Here is a 19,759-nt window from a genome sequence, read left to right as displayed (position 1 = left end):
CCTGTGGGCGCAGAGGGCGTGGCAGCACCCCTTCTTTTCAGACATATCCTTTGGACAGCAACGGGTCTGTTTTCTCTGACTTTGCTTCGCAGTTTTCTCCTGCCCTTCTGTTCTGTGAATGTCTCACCGGCCCTAGGAGAATGGATGCCACTCCTCAGCCCGACAGCACAGGTGGAAGGCAGCGGCAGGGCTTCCTGAGCTGAAAGAGCTCTGCCTCCAGCGAGCTGTCGGTCTGAAACACTAGCAGGGCTTGAAAGACTGATGGTAGCCCTCTTCCTCCTCCCTGCTCCTCAGCTCTGCTCCCCCTCCAGTGCAGCTCTTCACGTGGAATTACAACTCACAGTAAATGTGTCTGTTAAAACCACTAACCTGTAAATCTGGTAGACAAATCTATCTTATTTATATTTGTATCCCCTGCAGGGCTTAACACAGTGCTTTACATATACGACTTAATAAATGTTCCCTGCGTGCTTGCTGAGGTGCAAGGCTCTTCTCATCCCTGTGCACTGTAACGGGTAGACCAAAGACACCACCCGCCCACTAGCCTTTGTTCACTCACAAATTATTTAAAAAAGTACCAGAAAGGGCCTCCCTCGTGGTGCAGCAGGTTGAGCGCTGTGCTGTGAAGCTGTCCACAGCCTCTGCAGCATGGGTTCGATTCCTGGCCAGTCAGGGAGAAACCCAAATGGTGCAGCAGACCTCTCCTGCCTCGCCCACTGCTCCCCTCAGCAGTGTGCTTTGGTCGGTCTGCCTGTTCTGTTCCCCACTTTGTCTCTGCTGAATCCTCTTACCCTTCCGCGCCTCTGACCTGTACCCCAGGCATAAATAAATAAATAAACAAACAAACAAATAAATAAATCTTAAAAAAAAATAAAACAGAAGCCCTACCAGCCCTCAGGAAGACCAAGGTGAGCGTGACAGAAGGGGTTCTAGACCTTAAGCTTATTCACATCCAGAAAGGTAAGTGGATGTTAAGCAAATATTCACGCATGGTAAGTGCCAGAAAGGGAGATGGTTGATGTGTTAAAACTGAGAGGGACGTGCTTGGATAGGGTGACAAGTGGAAGTCTCTCGGAGAGGTGGCATTTAAACTGAGATGTGAAGGAGCAGCGAGAGACTTCGGCCGTGATACCCTAGGGAAAGTTACTATGCACAAGGGAACTGCTGGATGCAATGGCCCAGTGGTGGGAAAAGGGCTTAGCAAGTCCCAGGAACTGCAGATGACCGAAATGACCAGAAACTTGGGAATAAGAGGGAGAGTGAATGAGCTTAATTTAGAGAAGCAGGCAGAAGCCTCCTCTGAAGAATCTGGCTTTGATTCCAGTCTAATGACAATAGAAAGTCACTGCAGGATATGCAGGAGGCGGACATGCGGTCTGATTTGTGTCTTTAAAAGAACACTTCGGCTGTTGGTGGAGAATGGACCGAAGGGAAGGCCAATTAGGAGACTCAAGTTGGCCACACAACAGCCTAGCTGGTCAGCAGAGATGGAAATAAGTAAAATTATTGGTGGTAGAAACAACTGCCGATAGTGACAACAAATACATGTCTCCCAGCGGTGGGTCCTCATAGCTGAGAGGCCACAAGGCGATTAGGGTTGATTTTACTAAATGAGGAGATCTATTTGCTTTTGAAAGTCTCTAGAGACAGCTGAGATGCTCTACTCCCTAAAAAGAAAATGTGCTGTCATAACCCACTAAGCTGGAGGAAACTCCTGGTTGCTGTGCCATTCATCTTGGTTTGATAAGATAGGAAAGCCTGTGGGATTCCCATCTTTTCATTCAGCCAGTCCTGCTTCAGAGACTCATTAACAGGACAAATTTAGCTTCTATTTCCTATGCTACTGACACTATCAAAATTTTTCCTCAGTCACTTGCTCCCCATTTTAGAATTTTAAGTGGTTTAACTACTATTTGCTATACTACCTACACCCCCTCTAAAAAAAAACACACCTTATACAGTATTACATAATTTATTAATAATGATGCTCTCTTTCTATTTTATCACAGCAGAACTATTTTTCTATATATTTATTAGAAAATTTCATGTGACTTTTTATAAGAACACACAGTTCTCAATTTTAAATGGTTGGAGAAGGCTTCTGATTATCAGTTAATCTGGATTTGGAAAAAGGAAAGAATATTGTTACTGCTGCCCATTTTTGGAAGTAAGGTGGGAACAGTTTGCCTATTTGATTAATAGACACGGGTCCCATGACTTATGCTAAGAGAAAACAAACTTGTAAAGTTGAAGGACATTCATGCAGAGTAAGACAGAAGGTGAAGTGGACATATTCCAAGCTAAGCATGAGAGTTCATGTCGTTTCTCGCTTGCATTATATAACAAGACCATGACCTTGCAACACTACAGCAGTACTTCAGGTCTGAGTCTCCAATTTATCCTTGATGCCTACAGTGAGTTAGAAACTGGATTAGATAATAAAGAAAACAATATACTGGCAAATTAAGACAAATACCCAATAATATTACAGATCAGTAAATCTCTCCCTGGAAATCACGTATCCAAATCATGGTATCAGAAGACTGACTTCCCCTTTGGTAGGAAAGAATGGGATGAAAAGCAGATCTAGACCCAGAACTGAGATTAGAGTTACTATTTCCAGATTTCCAGGCAGGGAGGGCTAGCTACCAGTGGTTTGGCTAGTGGAAGATGCCTAGTACATCCATCCCCCTTCCCTTTGCTCTGACTCCTCCAGCGTCGAAAGGGCTGATTCAGTTCCAGGAGCCCTTTTTCCTTTTCTCATGATCCATCACTTTGCTGAATCCTGTCCCCAGGCTTTTAGGAAGCACAACCTACCCCCTGATTGAAGATTTGGTGTGGGAGCCTGCAATGGCTGTAGGGGTAACCTCAAGTTTGTGCTTCTGTGAGATTAAAGCTGGTTAACCGTTATCCTCTCTGGAGACTCAAGTTTGGATTAAAAAACCCAGCAAGCAAAATCACCATGCCGTGCAACTCAATATTTCTGGTCATTTCAGATGCTTGTGTTCTACGAAAAGCAGGCAATATAGGTTTCCAGCATGGAGTAGGTTTTTCTGTATAGTGAGAACACCTTATTTTTTCCCAAGACAAAAGGCCTCTTCTCTGACACTACTCTGTGGCATCTACTTTGGAGCATTAAGTCTTCAATGTGTAACTCACTGGCCAACATAGTGAAAACAGGAAAAATCTCAGGAGGACTTTTATTATAAGTAATCAACTCTGGTCGCAAACAATCAAATACTCAACTATTTCCAAAAGTACAGAGCCTTTACCCACCTGACATAAAATTTACTTCTAGTTTGAGAATCAGGGCAACCCAGATCAGGCTTCCAAATCACCACCTCATTAGGTTATAGCAGTTTAACACTCATTAAATAAAGCTCCCAAATTTCCTGTGTTTTAGTCAAACAGTCAAAAGGAAGGCATTGGGGTAGTCTCATCTTCATATCAAAATCATTAGCTCTCGACTAACCTGAGATGATCTGCGAGTGATCCCTGGGAAGGAGGCTGGATTGGCGTGAACACAGACAGAATGAGGATGGAAAGGAGAACAGAAAAAAGTGGAGACTCATTCAGGGCAAGCCTAAAGCTGTGCAGAAGTACTAGGCCGTAAGTGCACGGCACAAGGCTGGTGGCCCCTAACTGTCTACTCTATGACCCTCAAATTTCAACTATTCCCCGTTTCTAAAAGGTTGGATAACAAAGGCTGGTGACTACTCCTCTCAAAGGCTTTACTTAAAATTTACTGAAAATGCAAATGGTGTTTCAAATGGGTTTTCTACCCTTTCTCTTATTAACATAATAGCAGAGACTGGTTTATTGGCTTAGTGAGTTAATCTGATCTCTCAGTGCCTGAGGGAATAAAATATAGGGCAGATTAATTTCAGAGTATGACAGAGTATGACAGTGATGAATAGTGGGAAAAAGAAATCAAAATAAGGTGATAAGGTCTCAGGTTTGCAAGTGTGGCAAGGGGCATATTTTATTTAAAACTTGAAAAGATTTTAGAGATTTTTAAGTTTTCATGTGATTAAAGAGTTTTCAGTGATACTGAGAGGTTGATAAACATAGGCAGACTGTTACTGAGCCAAGAAAAGACATCTACACTTAATTTCTTTCTGTGACAGTTATACGTCTATGCAACTTCAGGCCATTCTTTCTGGAATGTCAGAGCTCCGCCTGGTTGATTCTGGGACAATAGGCAGGCAGTCTGATGTTTAAAATGAAGAAAACTAGCTCAGCTGCTACAGTGCTGACCTCTGGCTCTGTTACTTCCTCTTTCTAGCACCATCCTCAGATTACTGACTCTCTCCAGTTTAGCCGAAGTATCTCCCTGGGTGGCCTATTTTTGATGAAGATCAACTGCTTTTTGGCCTCACTAGAATATTCCTCTCTGTCTAATTCCCTAATAAGGCCAACAAGTTCAGAAAGAACGAGAGCGCGCTGAAAGCCCAGCAAAGGCCTGTCAGAGAGAGGTTCCCTCCACAGAGACATGCATGTTGGACACCGGCCTAGTGGGGTTTCAGAAGCCTTGAGTGGCCCCCCACAGAATGCTGAAAGGTGTTAGATGCTCTAGAAAGAAACTAGAGAGAAAGCAGAGAACACAGGGACATGGGCAGGAAGCAGGGGCTGACGTTCACAAAGACAAACCCTGCCTGGGGAATCCTATTAATCAGATTCGCCTGAAATGGAAAGCAATTGCATCCAGTTTCTTTGAAAGTCCTGGGCTTTGCCAAAAGCATTAAATTCTCAGTGAATTTCCATCTCATTGACCCCGGGGGCCTCAAGCTCTGAGATCAATACTTTAGAAACGAAGCTGGGGTGAGGCAGTGCTGGGTAGAAGGCAGAAAGCTACGGTGAGCGATAGAAGGAAGCTTTTCTGCTAAGTCCTGGTTCTGTTCACTCTTTTACTCTCTGCCACTGGGTGATACATGACGATCCCTCAGCAGTCCCCAATGTTAATCACCAGGGAACAGGTGACGTAGTAAGTCATGTTTGAGTTTGTCCCAGCACATCAGCCTGTTGCAGAAATGCTCCTGGTCAATAAATGGTGCTGAGATGCCGAGACTGCACAGCCATGGCCTGGCTATGTAAACACCGTATTTTCTCCTCTGGGCACCCTGACGCTGTTGCGTCAGTGCCATGGGAGTGTGGCTGCCTCGTACCTCAGCTTTTAAATCCTGAGATGTTCCAGGATGAGAAGAGATCAGCTGGGAAACTCTCGCAGGAGACTTATTTCAAAGTGTTTATTAGGCAATTCTAGATTGGTCTCTTTTTTTTTAAAAATCTGTGGTTGCCAACTGCAGGTGTTAAGCATCCACAGTGGTACGAGTAGGGGTTATAGTAAAATCCTCTTGGGGATGCCATACATTTCACAGAAGAGACTCAGACTCAGTTTTGTTGTTTCCTTCTTAAGTCTTGTGCCCCAAATTGCTAATGGCAGAGACTGTTGCTGCCTATTCAATTAGCACAGGATTCAGTCAAGGTGTAGGTGAAGGGTCTATTACTGCAGAGAAAGGGGAGGAAAAGAACATTCCCTGAATACTTTCTTTGTGCTCTGTACTATTCTAGGCCTTCTTCTACATGACCTCACTTGATTCTCAATAGCTCTAGAAATGATTATCCCTTTTATGTAGATAAAAAGACTGCCTCAGCAACATCATGGGACTTTCCAAAGGTCACAGTTCTTAGAAAAGGTAGGCTTTACATGCAGGTAATCTGACTCAGAAGTTCATGTTCTTTCCACTGCAGCAAATTCCTTTAAAGTTTCCCTCTCAAGGAAAATACCACAAAACCCATCACTGGCTGAGTATCTTCATCAGAAGCTGGAACTCACATTCAAATGAGCTGGCATGAAGCAGGCTGAACGGCTCCTGCCCCCTGTGGCGTTTCTAGTAAGGCCTGGAGAAGAGCCCCCCAACAGCAACGAAACCCCAGCACGGGCAGAGAGGGCTAGTCTCTGGGTGAGTCCCAGAGGGTGGCCAAGTCGAACTGTCTGTCTTCTTTTTGAGCTAGAATAAGCTGCTTTTGCTGACTAGGTTGTTGGCGTCTGCTCTGTTCCCCAGAAATCAAGAATATACCTACTTTTAAAACCAACTTTATTAAGGGAATAATTGTTTTAAAAAGGAGGTATGGAATAGGGTGCACATCCTAGCAGGATGCTAGACATTTACCTAAGATAAAGGGAAATAGTTTCACATCTCGTCACATTTGCTGAGGTGAGAAAAATACTTAAGTCAGGGTCGAGCTCACCAGGAGTGTTGGGGCAGTCTGGCCCAGGATGGGGAGGGTGGGGCGCACTGCCATCCCTGTTCTAGTCCTTCCTCTTTTCTCCCACCTATTTATTAACTTAGTGACACTGGGCAAGTGATTCAGTACCTTAAGACCTTGATAGTAAAATAGGGACAAAACCTTATTTATCTAAAGGTAGAGTGGCTGAATCAGCTCACCTCTGTATGTCTTTTTCACTGCCTTCCAGAGTGAAGCCCACTGGGTAGGCGTTCACGGAGTCACTCACAGGTGACTTTCATGACAGTCACTGATAGCATTACAAGGGCACTAACAGTTTACAATGGTTCTGCCCTAAGTCAAAGAGATGAACAACACGTCACTCGTTTCTTCCTATGTCAAGTGGCTAAATTAATTATAGCCTGGGATCCCTAGCGGGGACAGAGAAAATTATTTAGGAAAACACAGGAACACAGGGGAGCAGTATAAATATCTGCGCAGATTCTTTAAATATCTTAAGGAAATAACGCGATGAGAGTGAGTTGACCTCATTACAGCCTCATTACCGAAGGAACAGGGCTGATGTCCCCATCGTGTGCGATATCTAAATGAACACCACTCCCTGCTTTCCATACTCACGCTCCACTGACAAATACAAAACAGGCTCAGAATTGCTTATTACAGTACTTCTGGCTTACCTGGGATCACAGAGAAATTTTGTTTTCTCTCCTTCTTCTCTCCAGATAAGCCATTCTCGAAAAGAAGGATGTACAAACATCCGGGTCATGTCTCTGCGCTTGATTAGGAACATGGAGAGGTTCTCCATTCTCTGCTGGAAATCCTCCCACTCCAGTGTGCCTTCGATGCTGCCAGCATTGATGGCCTGGAAGATATGCTCATCAGTCAGTGGGTGGAGAGAGGCCACTGCCACGTTCAGGAGAGGCATCACCCGGTCAAAGGAAGACTGGGTTGGAAACTTCATGTTGCACTGGAGTAGGTAGACTTCAGAGAGCGAGACGGGAACTACTTTGTAGCTAGAGCTCTTTAATACTAGGTAGCCTTTCTCTATGAGGTCAAATGTGAGTTTCAGGTATAGGTAGGACCCTTGACTGAGGGTCTTGAGGTGAGAACTGAGTTTGCCAAATGTAGTATTGTCCATTTTGCCATTAAGTGAAATGTTATTCTGGATTTCTGAGCTGCTGTGTATCCGGTGCAGGATGTAAGCCTGCAGGTCCTGGTCTATGGCTTCATTCTCTTCTAGTCGATCCAAAAATATCCTATGGAAAGGCAGCAGCTTGGTAATTTCCTAAAACAGATAGAGAGGGAGAGAGATAGAAAGACCTTCAGTTTCCCCTAACTCTTGTGATAAACTAGGAGGTCCACAAACTGAGTCTGAACTTCAGAGCATCCAAGGAAGAGAGGGAACCATAACCAAGAATTAGAATCCACAGATTAAAACAATTAGTTGCACGGGAGGGTCACAACTTTTTCTAATATTGAGAATTAAGATAATTTTTAATGGTTCTTCAAGGGGTATCTTGGGAACAATTTCATGGTAATATTCTAAATAATATCCCTAAAATAGACAATGGAGTGTCATTTTCTCTTTTGTTATAACTCTTTTCTCTTTTGTTATAACTTTTTTCAGGGTCAACAGTGGCACAATGCCAAAGTACAATTCAGTAAGAGAAATGTAGGAAGACTCAAAAATACCATATAAAAATGTGGCTTTCTAGCCCTCAGAAGTAAATGACTTTATTCTAATATAGGACTGAGGAACACTTCGAATGGTGGGAAGTACCTTGGTGATCTGCTCAGAATTATATTCTATATATTCCTATGTAGAGAAATTATACTGACAGAGCTTTGTGGTGACTCTTGTACTCTGGATTCCATCTCTTTGCATCTGTTCAGGGACGTTGCTCCTGTAAGTACCATTCTCTCTCCTGCATCAATGTCCCCTCTACTGGATCACCAGACAATTCCTTTCAGCTACTGTCCTAGATCTCTGTTGCCATTTTTAGCAGTTTCACGGAAAGGTTTTCTCTATTTCCTATCTGATTCCTCCCTTCCCTGCCCCTCCCCCATCTACTGCAATCAGGCTTCAACCTTACTACCTCACCGAAAGGCTCTTGTCAAGGGTACTGGGAACCTTCATCTTGCTTCAGTCCTCATCTTCCTCAACCTCTCAGCCAGATCTGACACCGGAGGCCACATCCTTCCTCCTGATGTCCCGGCATCTTCCTCTCCGCTCTCTGGCTACTCCTTCCTAGCCCTTTACACTGGTTTCCCTTTCATCTCTCAGTCTGCCTGGGGCTCGGGGCACCATTCTTTTCTCTCATCTCACTTCTTTCACTTTTTAGACCAGTTAACTCTGTGCCATGGTTCTAAATACCTACATGTCGATGACGTCTAACTTTATGTTTCTGGCTTAGTCTTCTTGCCAGAGCTCAGACCTTATGTCTCTGTCTAGTCAATATTTACACTTGGGTGTTTTATAGACAAACTTAATTTGGTCACATCAGAACAACTAAATTTCTCCCCCCACCCCTGCAACTACAAAACCTTCCTATGTCAGTAAATGATATCACCACCAACCCTACCACCAAACTGGAGGTGGTGTCTGCGATCTTTCTCTTTTCCTTAAGCCAGTGTTTTTTCAATTGCTCACCCAAAGCCCATGATTCATTCTTGAATCCTTTCTTTTGCTCACACTCACATTCAGCCCATTATCAAGTCCTTTTGATTCTCCTTCAAAATAACTCCAGACTATGGCCACTTCCAGGGTCTCCACCACAATCAACTCTGAGTCACCATCACCTTTCACCTGTACTTCTGCTTCTGTTTTTGATCCTCTACATTTTATTTCCTACATGGCTGCCAAAGAAATCCTCTAAAAAAGGCAAATCAGATCTCAGAACTTTAGAAGATCCCTGAAGAGGGCTTTTCTACCCACCCTATTCAAAATACCTTCAACCCCACTTACCCCTTTACCCTATTCCACTGGTCTTCACAGCACTTAACGCGACCTAAAATTTTAACATGTCTACACTTTTTTGCTTATCCGTAGCTTGTGCTCCTCACTACAACATGCGCTTTATGTGGGCAGGGGTAGGGTATTGTCTGTCTTGTTCAGTGTTTTGTATCCTTAGATGTGAGACTAGTGTCTGACATACTTAAGAAATGTTGGGGAATATAATGATCAAATATGATGGCTCATTTTTTAAAGACTTACATATTACTTTACTGTCTAAGATGAATAAAACACATTTTTTAAAACCCTTGGTTGAAGTGAAGTATTTGGGAAGTTACTGTAGGTCTTGATCTGTGAAGACACTGAAATGTGGTTTTTGCAGACTGCCATGTATTCTTCCTGCTCTTTGGCATGGCTGAAAAACTAAAGTAATCTGCTCTGCTAATTTTGTGAGACTGCACATGTGAAAATATGGATGAGAACATGGTTAAGCAAACATTTAATAAAACTAGTCATAGACTGTGTTATGGGAACTGTCTTCTATTTTCTTCATCTTTAATAATCAAGCTACTGACCAACAGTGGTAGACAATATTACTTTAGTTGTAAAGATGCATTTACATAGATTCATCCATAGTCTTCCACTCAAATTGCTTCGAGATTAACAAAAAGCATCTGCAGGGGGATGGCCAGGATTGGAAGTGTAGTTTCTGGTAAAAGAAGGCAATTAAGCTAGTAATAGTTGGTCAGTATATAGGAGTAAGTGCCTGGGAGGGGGGAAATGAGGGAACTAAGATTATTTTCTGTACATTAGCAATTGTTATGAGGGGGCTGCATCAAAATGAGAAATGGGTACATAATGTGAGATTTTAATGTTCATCACAAGAGGTAATGGTTTAGGGAAAAAAAAAAAAGACTTAGGTACTCTGTTCCAAACCAAGTGTGAATATGTAAAGAATGGGAGATACCATCTCAGCTACAATGAGAATGCAGGAAGGTGGGGTCACTGATCCACAGCTCGCAGATCTCTGCAGGCTCAGTGCTCCATCAGAGTCCTTCCGTTAGGTCATTAAGTGACCAGCGAATGAGCAGAGAAGATAATGGAAAAACTCATCTTCCAGTTCTAGTGAATTTAATCTAAACCCATAATATTGTCAATATTTCTTGGAGGAAGGCACATACAACACAAAGTCCACCTTCATGCAATGGAAAAGCTGTTCAAGTAAAAGCAGAGGAAGGAACTAGAAAATTCGATTCTAGATTGATCTGGAATTTGCATAGCATTTAAAGACTAAAAATGTGAAACCAAAGTCAAGCAGTAAATTAGAGTATCGGGGACTCCATTTCTATCACTGTCCTCAGGGCAAAGTCCAGAAAAAGGATCTTTTTTTTCATGCTATTTTGAAGGGCACTTTATCAAAAACATATCCAGAACCACGGGAACATAAGCTAAGAGAATGTTCTCTCTACATCTGATCTCTTACTCTAAAAGGATGGTCTTTGGGAATTATTCTTGCTCATGCTCTAGGACAACACAGAGGCTTATAAAGGCATCACTAAGGCAATCAGGAACTAGAGCTTTTGCAGTTTAAGCAGTCTCCAAGGGAAACAATTTATGGTCCAAAAGCAAACAAACACATACCTGTAAACTGGTCCTAACTGTTACAATTAGTTTGAGCCAGGAAGGAAATTTTCCAATCATTTTACTCAGAAATGATACAATTGTATCCCCATAATCCGGTTTGTGAAATTCTGCTTCATTTAATCCATCAATTAAGATGATGAAATCTTCATCTGGGATTTTTCTCTCTGAGATAGAAAGAAACAAATCACTTAACAATGACCAAGTGGACGAGTGAGCTCTTTTTGGGTCTTTGATCTCATATCTGTTTGGAAAATAAATATTAGAAAAGGTTTCTTGTGTGTTTACTACTGAGTGCTCAGGGTACATAATTTAGTAGGAAGACATTACATAATTCATTTAATGAGTTCATCTTGTTTTTGACCAGGTGCGGGAGCTTTGGTTACATATATTACATATATGAAGTATATGTATCACCATTTCCCCAGGTTGTCAGTTATGAGACAGCCTGAGCAATACAGTTATGAGAATTTCACGTAGATATTAATCTTTCCTCTCATATTTGAAAAGGTGAAAAGAATTTAAAAAAATCTATCTGGTAGCATTATAGAGAACATATCCCATCTTCCTTTGGCAATTTCTAAAAAAAAGTGGAGATCAGAGAAATATATTGGGCTTCATGTGGAAGCACGGAGGGAAGGACGGGAGGAAGGCAGAGCGACAGAAGCCCAGCCAACAGATGGCCTGGAATTAGGTAGGCTGGGCCCAGGATCTCACAGAAGCAGTAGCTCTCAGGCTGAACCTAAGGTAGCTTCAGTGAGGCCAGACCTCTGGTGATTTTCCTAAGACCAGTTGTGCGTGTGGGAAAGACAAGTCTCTGCTGCTTCTGTGTCCACTTCCCTCCCTGGAATCTGCACTCTCCTACATGACAGCTTATCTTTAGGCCTGGGGTGAAGAAGACTTAGGGAGATTTCAGGCTTCCACCCTCATGATATACTTACTGACTTTTGAACTAACCTGAACATACAGATCAAAAAGCCCTTAGGTTGAATGGGCATTTTAGTATAAATGAATTGAAGCAAGTAAAAGTTATTATTGGTAAGACCTCACAGGTCCTGAAGGGCGGGAGGCAGGGGAGGTGAGCAGGAAGCTGCTGGATGCCTGAGGTGGGAAACAGGTTGTCTCTGAGGAGGGAAGAGGCGATGGGCCTGGGGACAGAAGGAAAAGTTTGTGTACTTCTGTACAAGATTGGCTCTTTTAATCTTTAAGAGAGTCAAGGCCAATCCGAACTCTTCATATTTTGGTTTCACATTTGACAATATGCAGATTTTCTTGCATGGCTAATAAGGCTTTGTATTTCTCCCCTAAAGTACAACCTTTATATAAAGGAATCTGACTTCTACATCCTAAGTTCTGTCCGTCAGCTCTCAAATTATCAAGAGATTTAACTATTACTCTCATCTGGTGACTTTCTGGTAGAAAAATGAGCTATGTCTAGCTCTTACTGCCAACGGTGATTACTAATGGAATGGCATTCTAAGCAAACACCTATGCCTTTAGGGACTCCAAAGAATTAAGGAAGAGAGAGATGCTGCTTGGAACGAATTGGGATTTAACCACACTGCCGGGGGCTCTTATGCTCTTGATTTTGGGGACCTTGACTCCCTTAAGGATAACTGTTTCTTCAATTTCCATCAAGAAAGGTTCTAATTGAATTCTCCTTGGTGGGTCAGAGACCTGAGCTGTCACTGAGTGCCATCCCCTACCCAGCCCGGGTGTGCAGGCCCTGCATGGCTCAGGAGAGGCCACTGCCATATTGTCCAGAGTTGACTGTTAAGCAGCTGGTAGCCTGAAGTCCCCCCTGTAGGAATACTAACTTACAACAGCCACTTCTACCTGGCTATTAACCTTTTCCAGCACATCCTCACTGTCTCCAACAATGGAGACCTCATTCAATGACACCACCTTCAATGTGACCCAGACGCCGTCACAGGAAAGTCATGATTTTCAAGATGAGAAAAGGCTGATGATAAAGATCTGTTGTAATTTTCTTTTGGGAAACATTTTCTTCGGGAAATACATTCTCAAGTGTAAAGATCAAGAACATGCTCTAAATTACAAGCTGGACATTATATTGAAACAAAACAAAACAAAACAAGCCAACTGCTAATAAAATTATATTTTCACCTGCATAAATTCCCAAATTATATTATTCATCCCATTAGTAAGTAGACATATCATTTCTTTCTTTCTTTCTTTTTTTAAAGAAATACACACCCCACTTAAGATTATTATATTGTTTTAAATGTTGGCTTTTGGTTTTTAAAGATTACCTTCTTTTGAAGGAGTTACTTAGAAGTCACCTATTAACAAAGGTGAAATGAGATGTCAAAAAATATTTCATCTGCTAAGGAATAAGCATGGTATGTTAATTTAAAAATGTATTTTTTACGATTCAAAACATTAAATGCAAAGAATTCCCAAACGATACCAACATTGTAAACTGATGACAAATACTCCTAAAAAATTTATTTTTCCTTTGCTAAATGATGAGGTTCCTTCATTATAAATTTAAGAGGTGAGACCTTAATGAGTATTACTTTGCCTTTCAAATGCAAATAGCCTTACAAGCATCCCTCTGTATGCTCATTTTCAAACTTTTGAAGATTATTTAAATACATAACTCTAACTCAGTAGCCTTTCAAAGATTTACAGATAAGTGAAAATTAAAAAACAGAACAAAACTGGGACCAACCAACAAGGGAATGCTACTTCATATTTTGCCACATAAGAACATTAAAGAACATTGCAACTAACTACTACCCACAATTGTTATTTCATAGGATATAAAATATTTTGATGTTAAAAAAGGAGGCCCATAATCCATCTAACCTTTTCACACAGGTATGTTAGAAATTACATCTATATCTATATCCACACAAATTCTAGGCTATTCCTTTTTCTTATTTTGCCAGGGACTGATGAAAACTTTAAATGGACTGGTGCTGAGGAGTCACTGTTCTGGCTGTCAAGTTCCTGGAAAGATTATTTACCCAAGAGAAATGGTATCTCTTAGGTTTTCTAAGCCCTTTAACCTTTGTTTTTAATTCCTTACATATTCACCCAGGGACTTCTCACTGTTCCCACTTACATGCATATTTAACAAATGCTTGAAAAGTTTTCCTTGGTGGTCCTATTCTAGGTGCTTGAGAGAGAAAAAGTGACAGATTGCAGCAGAAGAGACGGCAGCCAGGACTGAAGTCAGAACTGGCCCCCAAGGTATGAGGTTCTGCTGCTGGTGAAGTGTCAGGTGAGAAGTCCTATGTCATATAACATTTTTGTTCAGAAAAGCTGCATATTACTTTCCATTTAATTTTGATAACAAATTAGCAACTCCTTTCATTTCATGTTGGTGGCTGAAACAAAAGCTCACTGAGAAAGTTCAAAACCTTTTCACTTGTTTTGTGTGTGTGTCTGTTTCAGTCACTGTTCTTGCAGAACCTTAAAATATTACGAAAAATACTGACACTCATTTTTAAAGAAAATTATATATAATTTGACATACAGCTTCTGAAGCTAAATTAAAAGTGTTTTCCACTGAATTTTCCTGGAAAGAAAACTCCACATACCTTTACAATATTCTCCATCTTGAAAACTGACACAATTCATATGCAGGTAAATGTGATGTGTACAGTTAACTGTACACTTTGATCAGTTTTAACAAATACATACACTCATGCAACTGACCCCACAATAAAAATATAGAACATCTCCAGCACTCTACACAGTTCCCTCAGCTCCCTCTGGCCAGACCTCAACAGGCAACAGGTTTTGTTTGTATCAGCAGGAGCTACACTTGCTTCATTTGTGTAACAAGGTTGTTGAGATTCATTTACTTTGTTGTGTGTATTATTAGCTTGCTTCTATTTATAACTAAGAAGTATTCCATTGACTACAGTTTTTTTTTTTTTTATCCTTCCTTCTGTTGATGGACATCCAGGTTCTTTCCAATTTTTGATGGCTATGATGAGAGCTGCTACAAACATTCCTGTATAAGTCATTTTGTAGACATATGTTTTCATTTCTCCTGGTTAATGACATAGAAACAGACTTGCATGGTCATAAGGTAGATTTTACTTAACTGGATCAAGAATTGCCAAATAGTCCTGCCAGCAACGTATGAGAGTTCCAGTTGCTTATCATGCTCACCAACATTTGACGATCAACTTTAAAAATGTTAGACTATTTTAACTATTCTAGTGGGAGTAGAGTGGTGTCTCATTGTGCTTTGAATTCGTGTGTGGCTGATGATTAATGTTAAACACCTATTCATGTGCTTGTAGACTATTCATAAATCTTTTCTTTGGTGAAGTATGGAAATCTTTTATCCACTTTAAAACTGGATTACTTAACTTTCTATTATTGATTTACAGAAATTCTTTAGTTACTGTGGAATTAGGGGGAATAATTATATTCACTTAAAACAAAACTTATCACCAGGGACATTTAGCGCTGATGATGGAGACCTAAAGGTGCAGCAGGTACTTCTATTACTCTAAGTATCAAACACAGATGATGGCTGAGAATCTGTGTCTGCTAACATTTGGATTTTCTCCTTGATCTAGTCAGAATATGTAGATCCTTGTATCACTTATCAAGGTATAGTTGACATATAACATTATATTCATTTCTCCCTTTGGGTAATCCTACATGTAAGTGATTTCTATTTACTTCACTTACCCATTCAAAACGTATTTCCTGGAATGCCTGCTACATTCATGATAAGGTGAAGCGTAAAAGTTGAGTATAAAAACGGTTTCTCATTTCAATAGCATATAATTCAATGGGGTGGGGATAAATACAGAAATAGCTATTTCTTATAAAGCACAAATAAAGTATGGTATTTGATAAATAGTAAATGTTTAAGAAATGCTAGTAATAAATTTTTAAGTTTGTATTGTAACAATGCTGAGTACTATAAGTAAGATGTAAAAAACCCTAATATCAATTTGAGGAACACTGTCTCTTACTAGTGGAGGGTGCGTGGACCAGTGACTATTTTATGAATAAGGAGGTATGTAAGCTGGTTCTCCAAAGATGGGTAGGATTCTGACAGCAGAGAACTGAGAACAAGGCACAGCAAGAAGAGGAAACAATGAGTGAACGTATAAAGAGTGTATGTAAGGGAGTAGTGAGCACTTTAGTTTACATGTAAACACAGGGTTCATAAGGGTAAAAGTAAGCCTGGAACATAGGTCATCAAGTACCACAGATGCTAGACGAAGGTGCTGGAAGTTAATTCAGCAATAACAGGGATTTATTGGAGATTTCCAAATCTCTCCAAGAGCAATGCTTTATGAAGTTTTAACTGAAAAGAGGACATAAAAATGTAAAAGACTGGAGAGACTGAGCAGAGCTTACCCCAATGTGCCAGAAACGGGTGCTAAAAAGTGAATCCCTTCAGCCTTCTAGGCACTGGGCTCAACACGGATGTAGCTTCAGGCCAGTCAGGTACATTTGTGAGGAATTCTGACTTTTTTTAATCTCAGCCACACAGATTTTCTAAGTGTGTAACAATTTAAAAGAAACACTAACCTAGACACCAGAGAAGACCAGGAAGGAAGTAATACAGATGTGATATGTGGGCGGGTGCAGAGCCTTTGGGATGATAATGGTAGGAATGGATGTGAGAAACATTATGAAGGCAGAATTAACAGGATTTAGAAATTGACTGAATGTACAGAAAATATGCTTAAAATATTTGTGGAGAAATTCCAAGTTTTAAAAATATCTAGGATATGGTAAAAATAGTTGGCAGATGTGCAGATAGAGGGAGGGCATCAGAACTGAGAAGAGAAGCTCTGAAATCCAGGTAGCCAGCATGGAGGCTGAAATAACTGAAGATGGAAGTCAGAAGGGAAATTATCATCCCTTTTTCTTAGGAGGACCTCCAAACCCTCAAGAAAGATCCTTAAGTCTCTTAGATATAAACACGTTTGCTCAGGAACTGCGTGCTTACTTCAGTCGTTTCTTCGGCTTTTAAGCACTGACAAAAGGTGGCTAAGGAGGTGAGGCAGAGAGATTGGTGAGGGGGACACGGGGCACAGAGGTCACAGCCGACAGCAGTGACAGGGAGGGAAGGTGTGAGAGGTTATGGATTCCACTTTTTTGTTTCCTCTCAAAATACCTTTGTACCTTTTAAATACATGTAGTGGACATACATATTTAAATACATACAGGGGACAATTAAGTGGTTTTTAGTAAATACACAGGGTTGTGCAACCACAGATACGCCATTTCATTTCACCTGAACTGATAGAGTAAGAAAAAATAACCACACGTACGGAGGAGGAGATTGCTAAGCACAGAGACACCTCAACACAGAACTGGGGCTGTGACTTTACTGACTTATTGGAACTCCACAGAAAGGACTGGAAGCTTTGCTATCTTTATACAAGGAAAATGTGCTATATTTGGAAATAAGAATGAGAATGGAGGAAGTAGCAGTTCCTGCAGGGATTTTTATTTTTTTGCAAGTAAAATCTTTTATCTGTTAGCTGTATCCTGTAGGACATCAGTGAGGGAACATTTAGTCTTGGCACAGTGATGAAAATAATCATTTTTCCCAGCACACCCCAGGTGAACGTGGGCTCCAGAGCCTCCACCTTTCACCTTCATTGCACCTTCCCTGTACCTTTGTGGAGATTCTCCAAGGGCTCCAGGACTCCTCTCCGAAAGGAGGCCATGGGGTCCTGCACACAGGACCGAAGGCTCAGCATGCTCTGCAGATGAGGCTCCCGGAGCAGCTGCTCCCGGTAGGCTGCCAGCTGAGGTGAGCGGCACAGCAGGGCAGCAACGTTGTGGACAAACTCCGGCACCAGGCAGGTGTAGGCATTGTCTGCTTGGCAATAGTGATAGGCAACCACCTACAAGAACAAGAGGAAAGTGCACACAGGCTTATCCTTCACAATCACCATGGTCATGGTTGTTATGCAATTATTCTCTAACACTGTCTTCTGGCTCCTGACTCCTCAACCTTTTATAATGAAAACAAACACTGCTCAGAAACTGCTTGATTTGTCCGAGAAATTTGACACTATATTTCTGTATTGTATACATGATAACAAAACATACAAATACAAATTGAGTTTTCCCTTTGGATTATAAGAAATAGGAAGCAATGGGGCCTCCCTGGTGGCGCAAGGGGTCTAGACGCAACCTATGAAGCTATCCGCAGCCACTGTAGCATGAGTTTGATCCCTGACCAGGGAGCTACGCACATGGGGCAGTAGACCTCTCCCGCCTCACTCGCCTCTCCCCTCAGCAGTGTATTTCAGTAGATCCGCCTGTTCCGCTCCCCACTCTGTCTTTGGTGAATCCTCTCACATCCCATATCTCCGTCTTGTACCCCAGTTCTTTTATGCATAAATAAATCTTTAAAAAAAAAGAAATAGGAAGCAAACATGAGAATAAAGATTTCTATTAACCTTCCTGATAATTATTCAGCATGGCACAGTACAGGAATCTGATCATGTAACAAAGCATTCGGAATAAGCAAAGAAAATTCAAGTTATCACTTTTTAAATTATAGTTGTTATAGTCTATGAAAAACAAAATAATCCAGATTTAAATATTAAGTATTTTCTGAGCACTCAGAATCAGAAAACAGGAGGAAGGAAGGAAGGGAGATATTTGTAAAATGTAGATCTTAACTTCAAAGAACTTAAATGTACGAGTTTTAATGTCATCTGGGGTTGGGGTTATCTGACTGGAACCTGGAGTTTTAAGTTCTGGCTTTTTGTTTGTCTGAATTTGCACAGAGCTTGCTCTATATACTCTGGTTGTTTTCTTTGCCTGAAGGGCAAGAGCAGTGAGTGATTTAAATCTAGATCACTCTGCAGACTCAGTACTATCCGGAAAAGCGATGGGACTGTGTGGATAACATTCAAGTGGCCGGGGCGGTTCAGCTTGGATGTACAGAAAGTACTTGATGTACTATGTGCTCAAGAATGGGAGCTGATGCCGCCATCACCATCCTTCTCCCCCCGCCTCCTCCTCCTCGCCTTCACCAATGTCACCATCCAGATTCTGTGTTCCTTTCTTACTCAACTAGCTCTGCCAGGCACACGAGATGTGCTCCAGGGACACCCTCAGACATGCTCCTGGGCCCCCAGCTCTTCACTCCTCTTCCACAGACCACAGACACCACTCAAGTGTTATGCTTTGAAAAGACTCCTAGTCTGTGGGTATGATCGCTCTAGTTCACTCAGGAATGCTGCAAACGTCACTTCTCATTCAATAAAAAAATTTGAGATCCTTCTCATGAAATAAAAAAAAACACCCTGAACATACAGAAAATGTTGCTATGCTGAGGTGAGGAATTGCTGGGGTGAAGCCGTGATATCTGAGAATGGAACTGGAAATGAGAAACTGCATTTGGAAAAAAACCTCCATCTTTTCTTTAGCTGGGCTGCTCTTTGCTATATTACCTGTTAAGCACAAAATAAGGAAGTTGTCAGCAACGTATCTGTCAGTGGTTATGTCCACATGGATACAAATCTCTACTTTACAAAAAGCAAACAGCAAAACTCTGAATCAATAAGAACTTTCATCATATTTTGCCTCAATGATTCCACACGTCAAAGCGAAACAGCTGAGCAAAGCAGCTGTGACTTATCCTTTACCTAAAGTAATGAGGTCTGAGTTTGACGATAGAAATCCTGAAATTTAGAGAGCAGGCTCTTTTACTGATTTCACTGAAAGTCATCTGTGGTCCTGTCTGAAGGAGGTTTTTTTAACAAAGGTCAATGTGAAAGTCATCCCTACCTTTCTTTTAATTTTAAATTTTCTTTGGTATTCCAAATAGAAAGTCTGGATTCCTTTGTGGAATTCAGGGAGAAAGATCATTTCACAGCTTCATGAGATATGCACTGTGATTCAAGACAGGGAACTCACCAGACCCATCAAAGCAGTTAT

At 41.4% G+C, this 19,759-nt stretch overlaps 1 protein-coding gene across 9 annotated transcripts in view; it reads right to left on the bottom strand.

Moving 5' to 3' along the window:
- Nucleotides 1-19,759, bottom strand: part of TANC2 (tetratricopeptide repeat, ankyrin repeat and coiled-coil containing 2) — a 306,929-nt gene that overhangs the window by 48,694 nt on the left and 238,476 nt on the right. For all 9 annotated transcript variants that reach the window (XM_037494899.2, XM_037494901.2, XM_054689747.1 and 6 more), the window contains 3 exons: nucleotides 17,478-17,709; nucleotides 10,844-11,010; nucleotides 6,927-7,534 (listed from right to left, as the gene is read on the bottom strand). In XM_037494899.2, coding sequence (XP_037350796.1) covers nucleotides 6,927-7,534; nucleotides 10,844-11,010; nucleotides 17,478-17,709 — 1,007 coding nt within the window. The remainder of the gene's footprint in view (nucleotides 1-6,926; nucleotides 7,535-10,843; nucleotides 11,011-17,477; nucleotides 17,710-19,759) is intronic.

Source organism: Talpa occidentalis, unplaced genomic scaffold (genome assembly GCF_014898055.3).
Source record: "Talpa occidentalis isolate TD23 unplaced genomic scaffold, MPIMG_talOcc4v2.1 talOcc4.7, whole genome shotgun sequence".
NCBI lineage: Eukaryota > Metazoa > Chordata > Mammalia > Eulipotyphla > Talpidae > Talpa > Talpa occidentalis.
This window is presented reverse-complemented; position numbering and strand designations above follow the sequence as displayed.